The following is a 21,109-nucleotide window of genomic DNA, read 5'->3' on the forward strand; positions in this document are numbered from 1 at the left end:
TAACATAAAACCTTAGACTTCGGCATATTCCTAGCCTTCTGCATTTCTAATTGGGCTCTCGTATACTTCTTCATCTACACGGTGCGAATTCGCAACTGGAGCTTCGGACTTGGTTATGTCTTCGGTGCTCTAGGTAAGCTCGTCGATGTGCTGAAGCGACAATTCAAGAGTCTCAATCGGAAGAGAAATTAAGGGCCGCTACCGCATCGGTCCAATCGCACACCCCTTTGTTCGAGACCACTAAAGGGGTTTGCATATTCAACACTTCTGGTCGCATGATGTTTTCACGGGGACGTGCGAGAAGTGGGGCGTAATAGGGGTAATAGGGGCAATAGGTCTCTAAGTTAGACGTGGAGGTAACGGTGGTTCGATAGTGCAATAGTGCGTTGGTTAAATCATTCCACGTGGATTTTGATGATATTATATGGGTTCCTTCGACGTCTAGATATAGAAAGGGGCTCATAACGGTTTGACGTGAAGATGAGGAATAGACATAGAATGAAAAATGATGGGCACAAAACTAGATGACAAATGATGATGAGCTTATTATTAGGATAGATTTAGTTTAGCCAAATACTACTGACCTGGTTCATATTCATAATACTAGTTCTCCTCCGGACGTATATAACCAAACTTCTCAATCACGCTCTTCTCCGGATTAATACCATCCCTCTTACACTGGTCTATCTTATGCACTGCCTGCCTAGCGAACTCTCGAACCTCAGTGCTAGACTCATTGCTCTCGGCAAAAACTTTAAATTTAACGCTCCATACATGCCACAAAGCCCGACTGTATCTCAAACCCCCGACCTCGACGAGTATGCGCTTTTCACATAGCTCGAAGAGTACATCTCCAGCATAGATAATCCACTGGGCCGCTGCAGCTGCGTAAGGTTCGTGGTGAGGCAAGTCTTGTAAGATATGGTCTTGATGACTTGTTGCGAAGGGCGATGGTCGCCGTAGTGCGCTTAGGGTGTTCGTGTCCGCTACACCGGACGCTAATAGGCGTGCCAGGAAAGCAGAGAAGTTGGTATAGGCAGTAGCAGCATTTGGGTCGCTCTCTACCTGGTGCGCACCGTTAAAGTTGCCTAGGGTAAATAGATAGATTAGTTACAGAATCTAGATGGGAAAAGCTTCGAGGAAGTACCTTGGTCAAGATCCCAAAGCCACTGAGTAAGGCCTTCATACTGAGTCTCTTTTGTGATATTCCAGAGTATGGTTTCCCTCATCTCTCCAGCAACGAACTCGGGGACAGGGCTCTTAGGTAATTGCTGGAGTTCCTGGAGCAGACCTACAAGTCTGTCTTGACCTTTATGGTCAGCAGGTACTCTCATAGCTGCTCTTCCTAGGCAATCCCAGAGGTATCCCATCCATCCACCGGGGTTAGGGGTACGGACGGTGCCAGATTCTATCTGTTCTGCTGTCGGATTTGATACCGAATTGTAAGAAGTGTAAGCGTCACGGCAGTCGTCAATAATCATTCCATGGATTATCTTCGCCGCAGACTCAGGGGATTCCGTGTCGTTAACAAGGCCCTGTAGTGTAGCACCGATTTTCTTGTCCATATCTGAGTCACCCTCGTATGAGAGATCGAGGGAGATAAAGGATGACATGGCGCTTGTACTGTGACTACCCAATATCAAGACAGATGAAATGGATTATTGAAAATACTTTAAATTTTATATAAAGAGCCCCTTTTATTTCATAACTCTACAATAACTAAGTTGACACAAGGTCGCCGGTGCCTAGAAACCAAGAATGGAGATCGTAGCGGTGAATGGCGGGGTTAATGCGGCTGTTGCTCAGGTACGTACGGTATTTATACGATGAAATTCGTAGCATTCAGCATTAGATCCTGAATAAGTCAGAATAGCGTCAAAAGCAGTCTAATAACAATTATGCTGACATGGTCGGGAGACCTTATTCATAAATACCCAAGGTAAATAATAAGCTATGATATGTTTTTAATTAATACGAACAGCAAGTCTAAGGTCAATGCGATTTCCATCATGACTTTTTCCATGTTTAAAGATTTGGTGAGAAGACACCTGGTAAAACTGTGATTCCTAGAATAGTGGTGACATCGTTGTTAAGTTAGGATTACAGGATTAGGATCTAGCTATTGTTTATATATGCGTAGAATGCAGGCAGCAATTGCCTGAATCATGCCTCAGTTACAGTTGCCAGGGATCCACAAAACTAGGAGTTATAGAGGTCAACACTCGAAAAGTATACGTTGGTTGAGGAAGAAGAGATATGAGTTGTAGTTGTAGTTGTTGTCTAAAGTTGAGTGGGCTAGTTTCTTAATTCAACTGCTAGTTTTCAAAAGACACTCTACGGTGTACCTTCTTCAGTTTCAAGCTTTCCCATCTAATTGAGCGCATCTGCGCCGTACCTTTGAGCCAAACAAGTAAAACTCTTTCCAAGTCTTAAGTAAATTGCCAGCTTTACTATTACTTACCTTACTACAGACATGTACCTAAAAAAAAGAACATCTCGAAAATTGAAGCAATCGTCCCTGCATATGTATGCTTCTGATTGGTCGAGTCAACTTAAGTCGTTAAGCTTGCGTATTAAGACGAAGAGGCTCTAGGTACCGCTTAAATGCTTGCCTACCATTGCTTGATTCTCCCTTCAATTCAAGGCTTATTATTAGCCGAAGAGCTAAATGCAGGTAGATAAATATCCAAGCTTATATTACATATACGAGGCCTATTAATGAGACCTAGCAGGCTACAATAAACCGGGAAACCGGCCAAGCTTAGCAAGCTAACGGAAGCCAACCGGTGTTCCGGGATCTCGGTGTTGCATCATATTACAGATTTAGCTACACTACATCATCCGCCTCGGTGGAAACCATCTACATCTACATCTCGCATTAGAAATTCAGTTAAGGTTTTTGGGTAAAGGTTGGTGGGTACCCATCTTGCATGGCCATTGGGGGGGGGAGCATGTGAGAGCTTGTCATGTCCGTTTAACACAAACAGGTACCTATCTTGGAGGGCTTGTTTTTAATTGGCCTATTAATCTACCGCCTCGGAATCCGGAAAACTTTCCTACCCAAAAGAGAACCCAGGGCTTAGGTTCAAGGCTTAACAATCGGCTTTGACCAAGGCATGGAAATCGACGGCGCTTTGCTGGTCCGACCTGATTCGCAGCTGCGCTTTTCGCGAGATAACCGGCGTAAACTTTCAAAGGGAACACGTTCCTGGCGCCGGCACTCCCCAAGCTTATCATTCTTTTTTAACTTGTTACCCCAAAACCATACCCAGTCTGCATTAGCATGCAGTCGTGACTCGTCGGCGACATCAACAGTAGCTACTCAGATACGTCGGATAACCCAGCTTCCCTGCTTCCAAGCTCTTTTGTGGGGGTCAGACAATGTCACCATCCCAACCCGTCTACTGGATCGTCTACTGGATGCTGCGCGGACCGCTAGCGGGTTTGAGCTTTCCCCGCGGACATTTCTGAATTCCCTCATTTGCCTGACTAGCCGACGACTAGGCTAATGCGATTACTTCCCCGCGACCCATGGCGCACCAGATAGGGTTTTCGTTGCTGCTGCTGTATGTTGGTATGCGTCAACGCAGGGCGTGATTGAGTGTGTGGCTGGCTAGGGTTAGGCAATTTTCGTATTGGGTAGAATAGCAAGCACACACAGCGTTTTACGAACGGGGCCGAATTACATATGTTGTGAGCTATATATGCTAGGCTTGCATTCGACGCCGCGAACGCACGTTCGTCCAAGGGATGACAGAATCCACACCGCGCGCCGCATACATGTATACATACATGTGTTTAAAAGTGCTAGCCACCAATTTGATCTGCGGTTCGGCCTGTTGGCTTTGTACCTCGAAATTCGGGACGAGGAGGTCGTACTGCGCGATGATGTCGACGCGCATCCTGCATGATGATGAAAAAGGACCCTGATCGTCGCATTTTGGCTGAATTGGATAATTCAGGATCATGTTCGGACCAACCATAGCTTGCCAACTTCTATGACATATGCTTAGGGCACATGTTCCTATGCGCGCATGTGCTCACAGGGAATGTTCAACGACAGGAGGGTTACAGTGTCCCCTCAGACGGAGAGCTGCCAAACCCCTTCTTTGAACGAGCAGGATTTAAGCATCTGCCGGAGTCGTGGCTTGGCATGTGTGGTTGAAGACAGCTATCATGGTGTCGCAGTGCAGTTGTGCAGACAGCTAAGCTACTTCACATGTCGAGGTCATGTAGTTGGAATAAGCACGGCATGAAGATTACTCGTCGACCTCTTAAGCTCTAACTCGCGGCTGTTACTAGCATAGTAGGACGAAAGTTGAGCTGGGATAGAGCTCTCTGGCCTATAGGAGATCAAGGAGACAGGCAGGGTCCAATAACGGTGACGATTATTGCAGCTAAGCTCTCCGATAGACCCGACTATACGACACTATAGCATTGGAAGTTAATATATGACTGGTTTCTTGCATCAAGGTGTTTGGTAAGACATAGCTATCATGATGCCAATCTACCTCATAGCTACCCTACCTAGTACAACCACATGGCATAAGAGATTATCTTGTGTACCTAAGTGATAGGCATGTGAGATATAATATTGTAAGTAATTTTAGGGGTTTGAAGTTCATTCAAGCGTATAAGCTAGATAGGTACGCAGCATCTAAGCAGAAGAAATACGGTATCGATTGTATCATAGACTTCTTCCCGTCCATACACGTAATAGCTCGCCCCTTTTCTCACTAAGAGCACGGCAGTCCTTCGGCGCCGCGCCCTATGCTATAAGCTAGAAACAACCGTCGAGCATTCGATGCGCGCCGTCCTTCCTATAGTACGACACTAGTCTCCTGCCAGCTCCCTTCTAATCTAGAGTGCGGCATCTAATGCACGCCTCCTAGCCCGCCTGTATCATACGCGTAAATGAGTGCGTGTACGTACGGGGCGGACTGCGACGGCTTGGGCATGACTCTTAAAACACTTATACACGTAAGCTGTATGCACATTGCGCATCTAGTCTGGTCAAGGTCTCGTAGTTGATAATGTAGATCTAGAGAGCCTCATTTATTCGATTTGGTATAGTGGTAGTTAGGAGATTAGAGAAACCGGCTATTCCAGTTAGTCCCACTTGTGCTTGTCCTTCAAGTTAGAATATATTTACTAGCTTGGAAAACTCCGATTAATTTTCAAATCCTTCATATTGATTAAGTTCGTTTAATCAAGTCATAGATATAATTGCATAGAGAGACCAATGGTGAGAAGACAATGTACCATCATTTGAATTATATCAGAATATAGTAATAAAAATGCCACCCAGTGTAGATCCCCTTATGGTTTTCCATTCCAAATACCCCCAAAGCCATTATGCCCTTCGTGTATGTATTCGCCCACCCGCATGTCGATACCCTAGATGCCTCCCAATTCATATGCCCGAGGCCTATTGGTACCCACACATCATGCCCAGCCCCAGTTCCCCAATTGGACGCCGTGGAAAAACAAGAAGCAAAAAGTACATGAAAAATGAACCCAAACCAATGCAACCCAACCGACAAGTTTACCACCAAAGCCCGCCAAGACAAAATGGGGGGGAAAGGCGGAGGGGGTATCGAACATCCACTCATTCAATTTATGCAAAACGCAATAAGATATCACGGTAACCAGAAAAGGCCACCAGAAAAGGCCACCCGAAAGCGCCCGACAAAGCGACATGGGGACGGGATACGAAAAAAAGCAACTAGCCCAATACGAGCTTGTTAATTTTTTTGCTTTTCGAAGGGGGGGAAAAGAAGCGAAGCGAATTAGTTTGCTGGGCAGGAATGCTGTCGACAGCAACGTGCCAGTAGAAGAGGGGATTGATTGTACATGGACCTGCAAGGGCCGAGTAGGGTATGTAGTTCCGCAGCCGCCGACTCGAGGAATGAACGTCTTCTTCTTTTTCTTTTCCCCCCATGCTGCACGATGCTTGCTGCACGCGCACGTAAACGGGAGAAGTAAAGCTGTCGGACGCAAGCAGACCGCCAGCTGCACGTGCGTCTTCCGAAGCGGGCCTCCCTACATACATAGGAAGATGGGGGGAAAATTGAAATAGATTGATTGATTAATTGATTGATTGATTGATATATTGCACGCGCGCGAGCGAAAGACCACATGTGTGTGATTGCATAGCGTTCGCCGCAGCGCCGGCGCCATTGGTGGGAGGTAAAAGCAGAAAAACGTCACAGGAGCGCGGACGGACCGGGGTTCGGTAGTATTTGCCGGGGCTAGAGCCAGGTTGCGAAGCGGTGATTGGCTAGACGATGAGATAGGAACCCATAGTAAAGACCATTGGCGACTTTGGATTGGCCCGGGTTGTTTGGGTCGAGATGCATATGACGTGTGAAGCCCCATCAAGAAGGACTCGAAACAAGCCGGGGTTGAGAGGGGCACATGCTAGTCCTCCGCTCTCGTGTTGGCTTTGTTTAGGCAAAGGGAAAAGCAAAGTGGTGATGTTTGCATGGTGTTGTGGCTAGGTAAGCCACTTTGTCGCCCGACCGTAAAGCCCAAAGCTTGAAGCACATCGAGCTCGTCTAAACCCAATTGTTGGTTGGCTAACAAGGCGATGTTGTGCTTGTGCTCGTGCTTGTGCTTGTGCTTACATCTGTACCTGGCAACCAAGACTCGGATTCAACGGCTAGTCGCATGCTGGGCGTATGCGCCTCGATGCCGCATGTCCCGTATTGAGATCCGAGCAATATCCCGTAGATGAAAATTCATAGTGGTGCACATGCAATTCTCCAAATTGCATGGAATATAAATCTGTTAGTAATATGGATGTGGGAGAGGGGAAAGACCCGATCCGAAACCCATCCTTCTTCAGATCTGTAGGGTGGCGGGAGATATGCGAGATAGCCGGGAGGGCGTCCGCTAAGATCCCGTGTCGCCATGCAAGATACATACAAGATAGCGAATTCGCTACCTATGTTTCGAAGTTCCCTGTCAATCGTATGTTTTGGGATAAAGGTCGACCTGCTGCGACCCAAAGCTTGGGGTCGGCGGTGACGAAATGAGCAATTTGGGAATTTGAGGGAAAAAAACCCACTTGGCTTAGAGTAGAATAAAGGGAGGAAAAAAATATATATATAAAATCCCTGCGAAGCTGTTTGGCCGTGCTGTGCGTTGGTAGATATGCACCTGTCGCTGAATGTAGACATCTTGGAGAATCATATCCATGCAGATGCAGCAGAGCGTTGTAAGCTTGTGTTTGGCTGATTTCTCCTTTTTGCGCAGAGCGCATGACCATAGCAAAGCTTTGCGGGATGCCATTTGTCGGCTTCCTTCTCATGGAGGTCTGAAAATGCGATTTGTTCAAAAATCCATATTCTTTTCTGGCGAAAACTCATCGTATTGTTGTTTAGCTCAGGTTAGAATGTTGTTGAGTTGTTGTAGTCTTGTAGGAAAATCTGTCGTCGAAATAGTCGACCTCTCTCTCTCTCTCTCTCTCTCTCTCTCTCTCATTCATAATATCCATTGGCGACGTGTTCATTTGTATCCAACTGCTGTCGCACACTTCTGGCAATAGTAGAGGTTAAATCCAACTCGAATCATTCCTATCGATGCAGGGTCGTCGGTCGATGTGGCTTCGACATGGCGATGGCAGCGCAGACAGCGCATCACCTCGACCGACGCAACGGGTTGGACGTCCATACTGATTCGGATAGAGAGGTCGGTGTCGGACGACGATGGCGAGCTGCTATCTGAATCTAGTGACGAAGAGCTAGCGTAATGTGATTTCTGAGGACGAGTTGACATGTTGAAGAGTGGCAAAGCGGCGTAGACTAGCGTATGTATATGTATCTGTGTGGAGGGAGGGGGGGATGTTGGCAGCTTATATGGAAGCTTTTCAAAAAGTCGGGAATGGAATGTGAGGCGTGGAGCTTTCTTGGGGGGGGCTTGTTTCGGAATGTTTGGATGTTTGGCGTTGGCTCAAGTCGAGAGATCCAGTTCTTATTATTCCACAGTTACTAGGGGTTGGTAAGAAAACAAGAGCTCCGCAAGGGTGGCCCTCTTCTTTTTGTATGTAGTAGGGTTATGTAGGTTATGTATGTACTATGTATGTAGAGGCCTGACCAGATCCCAGAAAAGACAGGCCCCAGTCTTGGTTGCTAGCTAGTACACAGCTAGTAAGAGGTAGTACTTCGTACACAGGACAAGTATAACCGTATAAGAACGCAGTAATATGGCGCAAGTATCCAAGTGGGGAACTGACTGGGAGCAGGCCAGCAGGTGTCCAATTTGGTCGTCTGTATGTCCAGTTTGTGCCTGGTCACGAATAGACTAGGGTGTAAAGGGTGTAACCTATGTATGTATGGACAAGCAGGGCAAGGTAGGGAGGTAGGGGTATAATAGTGCAAGAAGGAAAAAGGAAAAAAGAAAAAAGGATGGAAGGAATAGCGTGCTGCCTAATAAAATCCCGATGACCTCGGCGTTTCGCGTTTCCTTCTACCAAGCGGATCCGTCGGGCTCGAATAACAACTTCATTCATGCGTCGAATACTTCTCGCAGTGGCTTTTTTTTTTCTTTTCTTTCTATGACACGATGTACTTTGGAACCGTATGTACGATATGTACAGGGCGTGCCGATGAACCTTCGGTCTGGCGCTTTGTTATCTGTGTTTACAATATGCAATATTCCCAGATTAATCCCGGGAGTGGTTGATTCAGGGCGACAGAGTGGACAGCTATATACCATGGATCTGCTTGCGACAGCTGTTCCCAAGATAAGAGATTAATAAACTGTGGATGTATTTAAGTTGTTTCGCATGATTTCCAAAAACGAAGAAAACAGAGCCTCGGGAATTAACAAGGCTCAATTTGATATTTTATTGACCGTCTAGTTTTACGTTATACTGTGTCCTGTAGAGTTATGTACATAGAGTTATATCATGCGATGAATCGTGGCTTAACGGTATCGAGATCCGTAAATGTGTTTTATTAATCCATTGAAGATGTAAATTGTTAGGCAGGTAATGTCGTAGGACCACACTATTACCTTGAACTACGTAAGTAGTTGTAGTAGGTTTACTCTAAGATGGAGGGAAGATGCTGTCATCTATTGCGTGTACACCAGTATCATGAATCGGATGAAAATCCGGCGTTGCGCACTGTTCGAATTACTCTACCTAGTGATAAATAGGGATGCCTCCTGTTAATATCTGAAACGCTCCGAGGCTTGTTATAGGTATTTATTCTCCATTCTAATATGGTCCTATACTACTACACAGGCTATTGATGAAATGTGGTTAATACTGTTCTGATATTGACCTTACTCTAAAGCAGCAGCAAGCGATGACCACGAAGAACTACGATGGCTAAGACTTGCTGATACTTGGCTTTGGCATACTATTCGTTGGATGGATCTCTTACACGTGCTACTATTGGGGGTTTAATTTCTACTGCTTAATCACTTGCAGATGCAAACCTGTAGTGAACTGTCACGATCCGATCTATGAAGGATGGCATTACCTAACAAACAAATAGTTGGCTTGATATAACTATGTAAACTCTCTACAAGGCTTTCAGTCGAGACTCCATAGAAAGAAGAAAATCCAATTGAGCACTGATTGAGATAATAGCGCTTTTCACACCAATCCTTTTCACTCTAGGAGATCATGAGCTGGCCGAGCCTCTGCCTTGAGCCCCGATGAATCTGCTAAGTCTCGATCCAGACCCTTCTCCCCGCTAGACCTGGTGACGATCACTAACGGTAGGGATCCTCCAGATCCCACACTATAGCCAACCCACTAGAAGCCCCAACTGTCCAGGAAAGAAAACATATTTGCCACTCGCACAAGAATAGCATCATAATACCACGGCGTTTGTTTTATAACGGTTCACAAAGAAAGATGGAACTATGTAAACTCGACAGAAAAGATCCGGTATCAAGCCTAATCCCCTTGTCCCAGAGCGTATGCCCCCTTGCGCGGTCGCGACCCGAGTCTCTGTCGACTCCAGTTTTACCCTCACCACGGTTCTGTGTATGAATGGATCTATCTGATCTTGCAGATCCACTTTCAGGGTGGACTTGTGGGGGGCTACGAAACTTGGAGAACAATCATGAAGTCCCGCGACGGTGTACCTTAAAGGTTAGGGGCCGACAGATGGAAGTTCGATACAGCAATTGACCTTGCGTAGTCAATTTAGCTGAATATTTGGTAGTTTTACGTATAACCGTGTAACCGGTCAGATACTAGCATTCGAGGGTAGGTAGTTGAGCAAAAACGCCGACAGGACGCCTACATGCAAGCCTGAAAACCACAACTGCAAGCCTCTATGTGAAAAACAAGTCTCGTCGCTGATTTTGACCACTTAGATAATTTCCGTATATGCGTTGAATCTTTCACTATCCGGATGCGTCACTCGGTATTTTCTTTGAGGAGCTGAGAAGTTGACCGGCGAAGACGGATTCTTGGCCGGCCGTTCTTGAATCTTCCATGAAGCATCTCGCATTCTAGACTTCAGATAACTGTAGATAATACATATAGCCTCACTTAACAATACCCCTTGCTACATAGTGTAATTTCCCGTGATCTAGATTCCCTATCCAGATGATTCCATCAAGAAAATCTTTGAAACCGACAACATACGACTGATTATGTTATCCGGGCCTAGAATCTCGACCTAGACGGAACCAAACGATCGACAAAGAGGATCGAAGATTCCCGTTGCCCAGCCCTGCCCCAGTAATGTGGCACATAGATGGGAACGGTGGGGTCTTAGGGCGTTCCAGATCCAAAATCTTCATCCATAGTCATTTTCTTATGATTATACGGAATTATACATATGTCTAGGTACATAATAGGAGGTAACACGATTAGGTTTACATTTTACGTACGGAGTACTACTCAGGAGAAAGCAAATTGAAGATTGAAAACGGGTAGCATCACAATGTCGCAGAAATAGGCAACCCGCTTCGAATTAGAATTTTCTACATTATTCCGTACCATTGAGACTAGGTACACAAAATTCTCCGGATCAATACTACTACATACTACCACTCCCATGCTGTGTGAGGCTAGTCGCGAGCTCGTGCTCCTCATCCCAAAGCTTATGCCTTATTCGGTCAGGACTATCTTTGCGAACTATTGGCAAGTTGGTTATGGCATATGTCCCTTTGCCAAGGATTAGAATGCGATAGATCGCAAATGTTTCGCTAGACAACAAGTTTCAAGCTAACCGCTGATCGAGATCGAAAAGTCGATCCATGTTGAGTATTTTCCCATTTCTACGAAATCGGATTCTTTTGCATAAATCATGTCCCTCTCCCCCGCTCTTCTCATTGTCCACGCGCGATTCTTTGTGCACGGGGTCGATTTTAGGATATTTCCTTCTCGAAGTAAAAATATGGTCTTACTACTTGGGTAATTTACACAAATATGGACTGTACCGTGAATCATCACAAGCTCTTTCGTCCCCTGTCGATCTTTGTGTAAATCCGCGACTCAAGCACAAGGACACAGGGACAAGCTTAGCTCCCCTCCCCAAGGGCCCAATCTCTCGCGCATAATTTCCCTAAATGTCGGTACCCGTTTCTGTACTTTTCCGTAAATTATCCGAGAACAAAATAGGGCTCACTCAGCTCCCGAGACAAAGGCAAAATTGCTTTCCCAAGGTTATGCTAGGTCAGCCTCACCGAGGATAAGAGTCCATCCAGTCCACACAAAGGTCCAGGGCGCTCGCGACTTCGGAGAGAATTTCTGTGGAGCCCTCAGCCTTTGTTGGCTTCACCGCAGGTCAGACTTGGGCCGCTAAGCCTTGGTGCCGAGTCTTCCGTTTATATCATGGGGATACCGTCCGGGTTGGCATTATCCGAATAGGGGGTTTCCGCGGGTTCCTCATTGCCCGTCTTTGAGCTGACTGCGTGCCCTGCCCGTTGAGGCCGTGCGCGGATAACTGAGTCACTATATTTAATATATTCTTTTTACTAGGCCGCGTATGGAACGCGCGTGATGTAGTTTATGTACACGTACGGCGTACGTAGACGCTTAGACCGCTGTTTATTTAGTAAGCGTATACCTTATGTGGCGTAGGGAAGGATACGTTAATCCCAACCGGTCTGTAATCCTCGAGTAAGCCACTTTAGGTATTTAAAGTCTTCTACATACATATTACGGGTGGGCTATGCCGGGGGATCGTTCCACCACCCTCGGGGTTCGGCTCAGTCTGGTGTATAATGCAGAAGGGCAAGCTCCGTAACGCCGTGTCTTTCTTCCCGGACATACACGGGTGTCTACAGTCCCCGTTCTATATCCACCACCCGGTCTATAGAGCAGACTGTCTATAGAGACGTTCGTGTATTGATGACTGCAGGGAGGATATGCAACCGGGAACGTGCATACAGCAGTTATCCTGATTTTATACTTACATATTTTGTTAAATGGCTCTTCGGCTTGCATTTAATCATAACATTACTCCATAGCATGTTATATCACCTCGTAGTCCACCATACCAACACCTGCGTGAGCCGACAGGATTCGGTCTTTGACTGGCTTATCGGAAGGCGTACCTAGCGACCCTTTGCATAGGTACCCTGATTAACACATCCTGTTTTCCGGTAATATAGTTCTATGTTCCAGAGCCTCGTCTATCTACCTACAACCGGGGAATAGGTACCCAATGTCAACCCCGGATCCTAGACAGAATTAAGGGTCTGCCGCTTCATAGCTGCCACAATATGCACGCCATACATGCTTTTGTTGAGCGGTATACACTTCTCGACTGTGTGTATGTCTAATATCAACAAGCCTTGAGGTCCAATTGTCGTACAAGTTGAATTGGCGTTTATTAGCTGTAGTGTGACCTGTCCATGTCTTAAATCTCGTCAGGAAATCGTCATTGCATAGACTGTTGTCTTCATTCATTGACATGCATATGTATATCAGCCCGTGGCTTTCCGCAGTGAAACATTATCGAATTGTGCCCTACTATCGAAAAACACCACAACGCCCCATCCGAGTTTCTTGCGCACCCAACGTGGCCCTGAGGGAAATTCGTGAATAATGCATACGTTCCATCCCAATCAAATCGTATAATGCTAGCACAATTAAAGATACCTATACACGTCAACTAGAATCCCTCCATTTTGACGTCGTCCCCATTATTGGACTTTCCCAGATTCTTCAACAAGTAACTCCTCTCGAAATACTTGTTTGGATGGACGATCGTCTCGAGCTGGGCAACGGTCATAATGCCCTCATCTTTAGCCTTCTTGAGTTCATTCTTATGCACGTATTCGAACACACTACACCAATCAATTAATCTGGGTCCAATGCTTCACAATGCCACAGAATTGGGCGGAGACTTACCGATTACAAGCCATGTGGAATTTCTGATTTTCTTTATCTTCCTTGACTCCTTGTAAGACTGACCGGTCAGAGATGCCTACTTGTTGGAGTAGGGAAGTTAGATTCTCCAGGTTGAAATGCCGATATGGACACCCGTGTGCTTCACCGGGGCCAGGTGGATGCTCCGTTAAAATCTTCTGGCACGAGAACGGCGAGTAGCCACCTGCGCGCCTATTTGAATCTCCACCGACGTCGCCATACGTGTGTCTTACGTTGTATCTGTACTCCTTATTGAAAGTATCGTCTGTGATCTTGTGAAAGGAAGTACGCCAGAATATTAGACATTCTTCCAAGTTTAAACCGATACCCTTCAAGAAAAGCGTGTATTGTAGACGGCCAAAATGTTTCAAATGTGCATCCCGGCGCAGCGATCGGTGAAGGTGCTGCATACATAGGGGGAAATGTGAGGATAGATTATCGATATTCCGCGCTGTGATTTCGGCGCCGGGGACGGCAGAACTGGTGCTGGTATAAGCCGCGTCAGGAGTGACGAAATTCTTAGAGAGGTGATCGAGGATCGGTGTAAGTCGATCGTCCTCATCAAGTCGTGGCAGTGCACGCGCCGTAAGCTATAACAAGTTTGGTTAACCTACTTAAGCACACATCTCGTCTGAGAGAAGACTTACCTCTAGCGATCGGTCTAGTCTCTTCGTAAACTCAGCAGTGACCATACTTGGTAGCTCTTTTGAAGGAACATAGGCTTTGCCGGCCTTTAATAATACCCTCCTAGTTTCAACTAAATCGGGTACACGCTCCCAATCGACTTTATACCAAGCTGTCTCTTCGTCCCCCTTTCTGGAGCCGATGGTCGCCGTCAATTCGGCAAAGTACTTGTTCCTCTCGTCTTCGGCTACAGGTTCCCAATCCAAGTTCAAACTCTGGATAAAGGCATTTCGCTCGCGCGCACTGTCCTCGGCTAATCGCAGACGGAAGAGCGTTGTCTCGACGCGACTAAATCTTCGGCGCAGGTCCTCGGTTGATGCGAATGCAAGTCGGAGAATGAAATGGCTGTAATGGTCTTTTTGCCTCTCAGCCAAGAGCTTAGACGAGGAAGATGAGTTAGAATCGAGTGGGAGGTATTTCTCGAGCAACGGCTTCATGTGTGCGGCGGTCTCGGCAGGGGATTTATTGCGGAATGAGCATGCTTCTAGTTCGGCGAGGACTATGATGATGCCGTCGTCAGTTTAAGATGTAAATTTACAAAAATACAGACTTGATTCATACCCCGAAGCCTATCGATAGCCCATTGTTCAAATTGTTCCAAGGTAATGTCTGCCGTCGGGGGTGTCTCGTAAAAATTTAGACGATGAGGATATTGAGTTTCCTTATAGGTAGGTTCGGCAAATTGTTTCTTGCGGTGGTCGACGACATTTCGTCTTTTGGGGTCTATACGATTAATATCTTGCCTTAACATCGTAACAGGTTACAGATCCTAAATAGCATATAGCATATAGCATATAGCATATGGCATATGGCATATGTTATGGGGTATCAATCCTAGATCGTGAAGGTTTACATGGAGACTTTTCGTCACATTATGGAATTTTGGGCGACGCGACTTTACTAAGGAAAACGCGTCATAAGAGGTGGAACGCGACTGTCAATTAAACAGGACCAATCAAGTTGCATTAAAGGTAAAGCCAGCACAACCCCACTATGTACGAAATACATAGTGGCAACCTCCAAAACCTCCAAAAACCTCCAAGACTTCGGCCCCACCTCTTTTCACGCTCTTTTATCACAATCACATATACGGAATATAGTACCATTTGATTATCCGTATATGAGACTAAGCCACACTCATGGCATCTAATCTAGATCTCTCTACCGGACCGTTTATGGATGTCTTAGCTCGCATAATGCTGCCAGATACCTACCGTATTCTGTTGGACCAGCGACATGATCATCGCTCACTATCAAAAAGCAGCGAGCGACAACGAGCTCGTGAAGGCACATGATACTTTTTGACGGCCCCGTCATTGCCGAAATCGGGTTGATGAAGCTTCAGCCACTGTGCCAGCTGTCAGAAATGGATCGTGGTTCCTAGGAATAGAGGTGTGCTTTAGATTTCCGAAGCATTCAAGCACCCAATGGAGATATTGGTTATCCGAACCCCAGCTCTTTTTCAGCTGCCTTTGAGCTCCCACCGACCTTCTTTCAGCCCATCTGGTTCCTCTAGAGAGGCTCTTGCAGGTAACCTTTACCGTCATTGGCTAAACCCCTGTTCGCCTAACCAATCAGCATCGAATTGGGATGTAATTCGATCCCGCCTTACGGATGTACTCGTACCGTATGTTGCTGATGCCCTTGGGTTTCTAACTGCCCTAAGCCTTGCTTTGGTTTCGAATGCGTAGTATAAATCAGCGGGAAAACTATGGATAGTTTTTCGTCGGAGGCCTCTGGATTTGAACTCTTTGATTCGGACTTAGTCATCATGAAAGATGATACACCAGATTCGCACCATACTACGACTCAAGATTGGGCTCGATTACAGGATGTTATCACGAAATTATACCTTGACCAAGATAAGACCCTCGAGGAGGTCAAGTCGTATATGGAAGAGCATCATGAATTCTACTCTACGTATGGACTTACTGGATGGGACTAGACGATTTGGCTAACATTGGACAGTGTTCCCATGTATAAGAAGAAACTTGCAGCATGGGGTGCTTTCAAAAACCTCCGATTTGATGAGGTCCTTCAGATACTCTATTTAAAGAAGCATCGCGATAAAACGCACAAACCATCTACATTTTATATCAGGAGCCGAGAGGTAGATCATGGTAACCTCCAGCTGTATCTGTCTCGAAACCCCTCTGTCTTCGCGAAGCTCGAGGCCGGGGCAGCGCCCAGCCCGGAAGCAATTCGAGACGTGACTTGCCGAACCCCTCCGTCAAGCTCGTCTATCTCAATTCATAAACGCCTTTCGCCACGGCCCAAATGTCCAACCCCGGCAGGACGGCGTAGCCCACTTCCCTCTTTCCCCGAGGACATGTTTCAGGCGCTGCATATTTACTTGGACAAATCTTTTGAGACGGGCCTCTGGTCTTGGTCAGATACCCATTGTTGGAATGCCCATGGCCGATGTGGACCTTCAGGACTCTTAAGTTCACTACTTGATAGATGCGTAACCGCAGGCCTATCAGTGTCTCGTCAAGCACAGCCAGGTGCAGTTAGGAAAGCCCTCGATACCCCATTTTCAATGCTGGCGAGGGTATTTAGGAATCCTCCACCAATTCTCATACCTAAAATACTATCGACTGCTACTCATTTAAATCGAATCGGACGCGGAGAGGTACGCGGTTTACTACTTCAATTTTGTCAGGACCTCAGCATGGAAATTTATGGTCAGAGTAGTCCGCTCGCGAGATTCTGGAAAAGTCTCGTATCAATCCCTTACATCGAACAGCGGGATGCCACGGAGCGTGTCTTAGCACTTTGTGTATCGGAATATGGTACGCGGCTAGGATCGACTCACCCCTTAACTATCGAGACATATCTCAAATATTTCGACGCCGTAGAAAGGGAGAAGGATCCTAGAGTTCAATTACAAAGTCTCCAATACCACTTGTCTAAGATCCGCGACAACTTTGCTGACCGGTCCTTACTCGGTTTGCTTAAATTGGAGCATGCATTAGCGACTTGCAAATTGAATTTGAATCAAGGATTCCTAGACAAAGCCGAAGAAGCTTTATCTTGCCTAAGTCCTAGTTCCCTGGCGGCTAGGGATGAATCCTTTCGTTGTGTCTGGCTTGGGTATATCAAGTGCATTAAAAGGGACTTCCGACAGGCCGAGAACTTTTATAGAAACTCGGTGTTTGCAGCAAGGCTTACTGGCTCCCGCGATTGCATTCTTGAATCTCTCTTCCAACTTGAGACCTTCTTATTGTATATAAAGAAACCAGTTGAGGCCGAGAAAATTCGCGCAGAGCGATTTCGAATGTTTCGCAGATTGGATTCCCTTGTCTGGGCTGATCAGAGCGAGCCAAATCCTAGAGACAACACTCCTGGTCCTACGATCACGATAGTACATATCGGTTCCACAAAAGATTCTTCCAAATGGAGGCCTTCTGCCTTTAATGAGGTCACTGAGTATGTTAGTGCATCGGATTCCCAGCCATAATAAGCACGTGTATTCTAGGACTTCTTAATAATGAGATAGCATTTGTAACATAAGCAGTGTGTTAGTACACGTGGAAATAGATGACAAGGATAGCATTCGGTTACTTTGAAATAGAATAGTTTGTCATGTTAATTCTATTACGTTGTGGCGTATGTTCATTTACTCTAGTAATGTTCAGAAGTATATTCCGGATGATAATAATTGTGGTTGGTACTTTCATGGAGATTAATTACTTGCTACCTCTATGGTAGCTTTCAGTCTAAGGCATTAAAACAAGCTATCATTTGTTTATTAACTAACCGTATAAAGATACTATGTTTAGTGACAGTCATAACTATAGTCGATTTTTAGAATAATGACCTTAGCTTCCCTACATCGGTTATATTACCAATAGTTGTGAAAGAGTTATATGCTCTCTCTGCCCTTACACTTCCAATTTGGCGCGAGGCTTGGTCGATGAACTTTGTCTTTAGATCCTCCACAGTCAGAGAGTTCTCTAAGCTTCCAATTGCGTGTTCGATGTAATTTTCCTTGGTGCTATCGTCGTTGAAGGTTATTGTGGTGTACGCTTGGTCCTCGCCTACACTGTTGTCCGTGGTGACATTGACTAACTTCCGCATGCTTATTACTGTCTCGTTCTGTACAACTTGATCTGTAAACTGCGTGGGAGTTGCTTGGCCGTATAACAGTGCAACAGCGGCGGCGTGGTATATACTGAACTTGCCTTCGAGCCCTGTCTGCGGGTCTGTCTGGCCGGTGAGTACCAGTACTTCTGGATTTACGCGTAGGTTAATGCTCTTAATCGATTCAATCGACTTTCCCTCGTCTAGGACTTGGTTATGTAGCTGGATGCACCCGTCGATGGTAGGGTGCATGACGATGCCGCATGGAAATGGCTTGAATGTGTTCCTCTCGATCTCCCAAGTTCCCTTTCCTAGTTGCGCAAAGTTGGCCGATGCATTCTCGCGTGTGCTGACTACGTGTAGCCAACCGTATTTATCCTCCAGGGCTGTGAGTGAACTTGTGTATCCTTTCTGTGCTAGGAGCGCGGCTAGCATGCCCCCTTGCGTCGCGCGCCCGATGTGGAACGATTTGGTCATTGAGCCGAAAAAGGCTTGCATCCCGATGACTTGTGTAGAGGCGATTCCTATCGCGTGCTGAAGGTGCTCCGTATCCAGCCCTAATAGCTTGCCAACTGCGACAGCCGCGCCCACAGAACCTGTCGTACTTGTAATATGCCACCCCACGTCGTAGTGTTCCGGGTAGACCGATAATCCAAGTTTAAGCTCGGCCTCGATGCCGGCGACAAAAGCGGTTAGGAAATCCGTTCCTGACACTCCTCCGGTGGCTTGATTTCCATTTCCCTGAGATCGAGACTCAGCTTCAGCAATGGCAAAGAGCGCACTCGCTACCACCCCTGTAGGATGTATTATACTCGCGAGATGCGTGTCATCGTAGTCATCAACATGCGACGCGATGCCATTGATAAACGCAGCGACTTGTGCGTCCGCAAACCCTGGTTCTATCCCGAACCCCACCCCCTTTCCATCCAGTGAGCCGTTCAGACCGAGGATACTAGACGTCGGCGGCCCGCCAAAACCTGCGGATAATGACGTGTTGAGCGCGATCTGTGGTGCAGCTTGTGCGAACCCGCCGATGGCGCAGCCGGCCCAGTTGTAGATGCTCTTGACGGCTGCGTCGACCACGGGTGCAGTTAAGTTGGCGTAGGTTAGACTTGTGGCCCAGGATGCTAGCGTAAAGGTTGCCATAATCGTTAGTACGCTGTCTGAATAGAAATTGTAGCCCTGAGGACTTAGGATGCCGCTTCTCAGCATATGAGATAAATCAAATAAAATACATAAAACAGGTCCTTTATAGAGTTGCAGAGATGATGTCAGAATACACTTCCATAGTAACAGTCTCCAAGTAGCCTTCCTAGGTAGTTTCGGGAATAGAATGGGCTTGCCATAGTATGTGAGTTGGTGAGGGGTTGGATTCGGGAGTGACTTATAGCAGAGAGTATAACTGCAACCTAACATATAACCGGACTTAAGATCTGATGACGATGGTGTTTGTTTTATGTAGAGGATAATTGAGTATATAGTCGATGAATAGGAAGATTTACCCCTATTATTTTTAAATCCCAAAATAGTTAAATTTCAATCTTGGTCACTATTAACTGTGAAATATTATCTACTTGTGTTTGTCTACCTTATATTAATTCAGTATTGAACTTTGAATTAAATTGAAAATACTTGTAATATTTATCGCAAGACACGCGTTAGTAAGTAAAGATTCATATACATGTTTGAAAAAAGGGCCGCCAAGTAGTAATGAATAGTCCAAGTCTTACAAGTAACTTATCCGGCTGACTAAAGATATACACACAAAAAAAGTTTAATTAAAACTAATAGTTAATCCATTGTTCAAGTGATAATATTTAATTAATGGCTTTATTTTTAATCTTTTTAAGTTTATTTAAGTTAATAATACGGTTTAACAATACATTAAACAAGTTGTGTTTTTTATAATAAAACCGTTAATGTTATATAAAAAATAATAAATTAACCATTTAAATACTTATTTAACCTTTGTTTGTTATACCAAATTAAATAATGTAATAAAACTTTTACGCATAATTGTTAATTAAATAATTAATTAATTGGTATATTTAACGTTAAAATAAAAAGAAAAAACCAGTTTTTATAAACTTTTTTAAAAATATATAACGTATAAAATTATTTAAAAACTAATATATAAAATATTTATTTATATTTATATATATATTATATTATTAATTTTTTAATATTTTATAAATTTAACTTTAAAAAATATATATAATAATATTTTAACCATTTTTATTAACTTTTTTAAATAAATTTATATTTAATATAAAATTAATATTTAAAAACCGTTTATTAAAATACCATTAATTTACTTTTAAACCATTTTATATTACATTTTTAAAAATATAAAGTTTATTTTAACCGTAAATATTATTTTATTATAATTTAATTATTAAATATAATTTTAAAACATTTTTATTATATAATACGTTATTAAACGTTATATTTTTAAATTATTATATATAAATTAAAAAAAAATAAAAAAAAAAACGATTAAAAAAAAAAAACTTTTTTTTATAAATTAAAAACCTTTAATTTAAACTTTTTAAATAAGTTTTATTTTATTTATTTAATATTTAATATTAAAAGTTATTTTAGTTTTTAAACCAGATATTTTTAAAGCGGGTTACGCCCGTTATACGCCACGTAACGCGTAATTTATGTGTTTATATTTATAAGTCACGGGTAAAACATTTAAAAATATTTGGTTTAAAATTATATAATATTATAAAAGTTTTTAACGCTTTTATTAATAATAAAAAAATCAAATATTATATTTATAATGATTTAATATATTATAATAATATACGAAATAATTTTAATTTTAATGATTTAAAATTTATAATATGTTTTTTTTAATTTTTTATTTTTTTTATATATTTATACGATATTACGTTTTTATATATTAAATTTTAACGTTTAAAAATCTTTAACGTTTTAATTATTTACTTAATATTAAACTTTATATAAAATATTTAAATATAATAATTT

The 21,109-nt window shown here is 44.1% G+C and overlaps 4 protein-coding genes across 4 annotated transcripts; 1 reads left to right on the top strand and 3 right to left on the bottom strand.

Moving 5' to 3' along the window:
• Positions 1–16: 16 nt before the first annotated feature.
• Positions 17–2,141, bottom strand: F4817DRAFT_351713 (uncharacterized protein). The gene is made up of 4 exons (XM_049305114.1): positions 1,907–2,141; positions 1,148–1,855; positions 585–1,088; positions 17–520 (listed from the first exon to the last, which is right to left on the bottom strand). The coding sequence occupies exons 2-3, from the start codon at positions 1,611–1,613 to the stop codon at positions 604–606; spliced, it is 951 nt and encodes a 316-aa protein (XP_049154630.1). The 5' UTR covers positions 1,614–1,855; positions 1,907–2,141; the 3' UTR covers positions 17–520; positions 585–603.
• Positions 2,142–12,756: 10,615 nt separating this feature from the next.
• On the bottom strand, positions 12,757–14,929 carry F4817DRAFT_276749 (DNA primase, large subunit). Its single transcript, XM_049299497.1, has 4 exons — positions 14,594–14,929; positions 13,996–14,531; positions 13,331–13,938; positions 12,757–13,266 (listed from the first exon to the last, which is right to left on the bottom strand). Exons 1-4 carry the CDS (start codon positions 14,781–14,783, stop codon positions 13,092–13,094), a joined length of 1,509 nt encoding a protein of 502 aa, XP_049154631.1. The 5' UTR covers positions 14,784–14,929; the 3' UTR covers positions 12,757–13,091.
• A 168-nt stretch (positions 14,930–15,097) lies between these two features.
• F4817DRAFT_351734 (uncharacterized protein) lies at positions 15,098–17,770 on the top strand. Its single transcript, XM_049305115.1, has 2 exons — positions 15,098–15,952; positions 16,001–17,770. Exons 1-2 carry the CDS (start codon positions 15,744–15,746, stop codon positions 17,490–17,492), a joined length of 1,701 nt encoding a protein of 566 aa, XP_049154632.1. The 5' UTR covers positions 15,098–15,743; the 3' UTR covers positions 17,493–17,770.
• A 3-nt stretch (positions 17,771–17,773) lies between these two features.
• On the bottom strand, positions 17,774–19,682 carry F4817DRAFT_351736 (2-methylcitrate dehydratase PrpD). Its single transcript, XM_049305116.1, has one exon. The coding sequence runs from the start codon at positions 19,529–19,531 to the stop codon at positions 17,840–17,842; it is 1,692 nt and encodes a 563-aa protein (XP_049154633.1). The 5' UTR covers positions 19,532–19,682; the 3' UTR covers positions 17,774–17,839.
• Between the last annotated feature and the right edge of the window lie 1,427 nt (positions 19,683–21,109).

Source organism: Daldinia loculata (genome assembly GCF_022478755.1).
Source record: "Daldinia loculata strain CBS 113971 unplaced genomic scaffold F4817scaffold_78, whole genome shotgun sequence".
NCBI classification, from domain to species: domain Eukaryota; kingdom Fungi; phylum Ascomycota; class Sordariomycetes; order Xylariales; family Hypoxylaceae; genus Daldinia; species Daldinia loculata.

Coding starts and splice junctions, on each gene's coding strand:
- F4817DRAFT_276749 (XM_049299497.1), bottom strand. CDS start 14,783: ATGTTAAGGCAAGATATTAATCGTATAGACCCCAAAAGACGAAATGTC. Junction 14,532..14,593: donor GGCTATCGATAGGCTTCGGG/GTATGAATCAAG, acceptor GCATCATCATAG/TCCTCGCCGAACTAGAAGCA. Junction 13,939..13,995: donor GACTAGACCGATCGCTAGAG/GTAAGTCTTCTC, acceptor AACTTGTTATAG/CTTACGGCGCGTGCACTGCC.
- F4817DRAFT_351713 (XM_049305114.1), bottom strand. CDS start 1,613: ATGTCATCCTTTATCTCCCTCGATCTCTCATACGAGGGTGACTCAGAT. Junction 1,089..1,147: donor GCTTTGGGATCTTGACCAAG/GTACTTCCTCGA, acceptor TATTTACCCTAG/GCAACTTTAACGGTGCGCAC.
- F4817DRAFT_351736 (XM_049305116.1), bottom strand. CDS start 19,531: ATGTTAGGTTGCAGTTATACTCTCTGCTATAAGTCACTCCCGAATCCA.
- F4817DRAFT_351734 (XM_049305115.1), top strand. CDS start 15,744: ATGGATAGTTTTTCGTCGGAGGCCTCTGGATTTGAACTCTTTGATTCG. Junction 15,953..16,000: donor CATCATGAATTCTACTCTAC/GTATGGACTTAC, acceptor AACATTGGACAG/TGTTCCCATGTATAAGAAGA.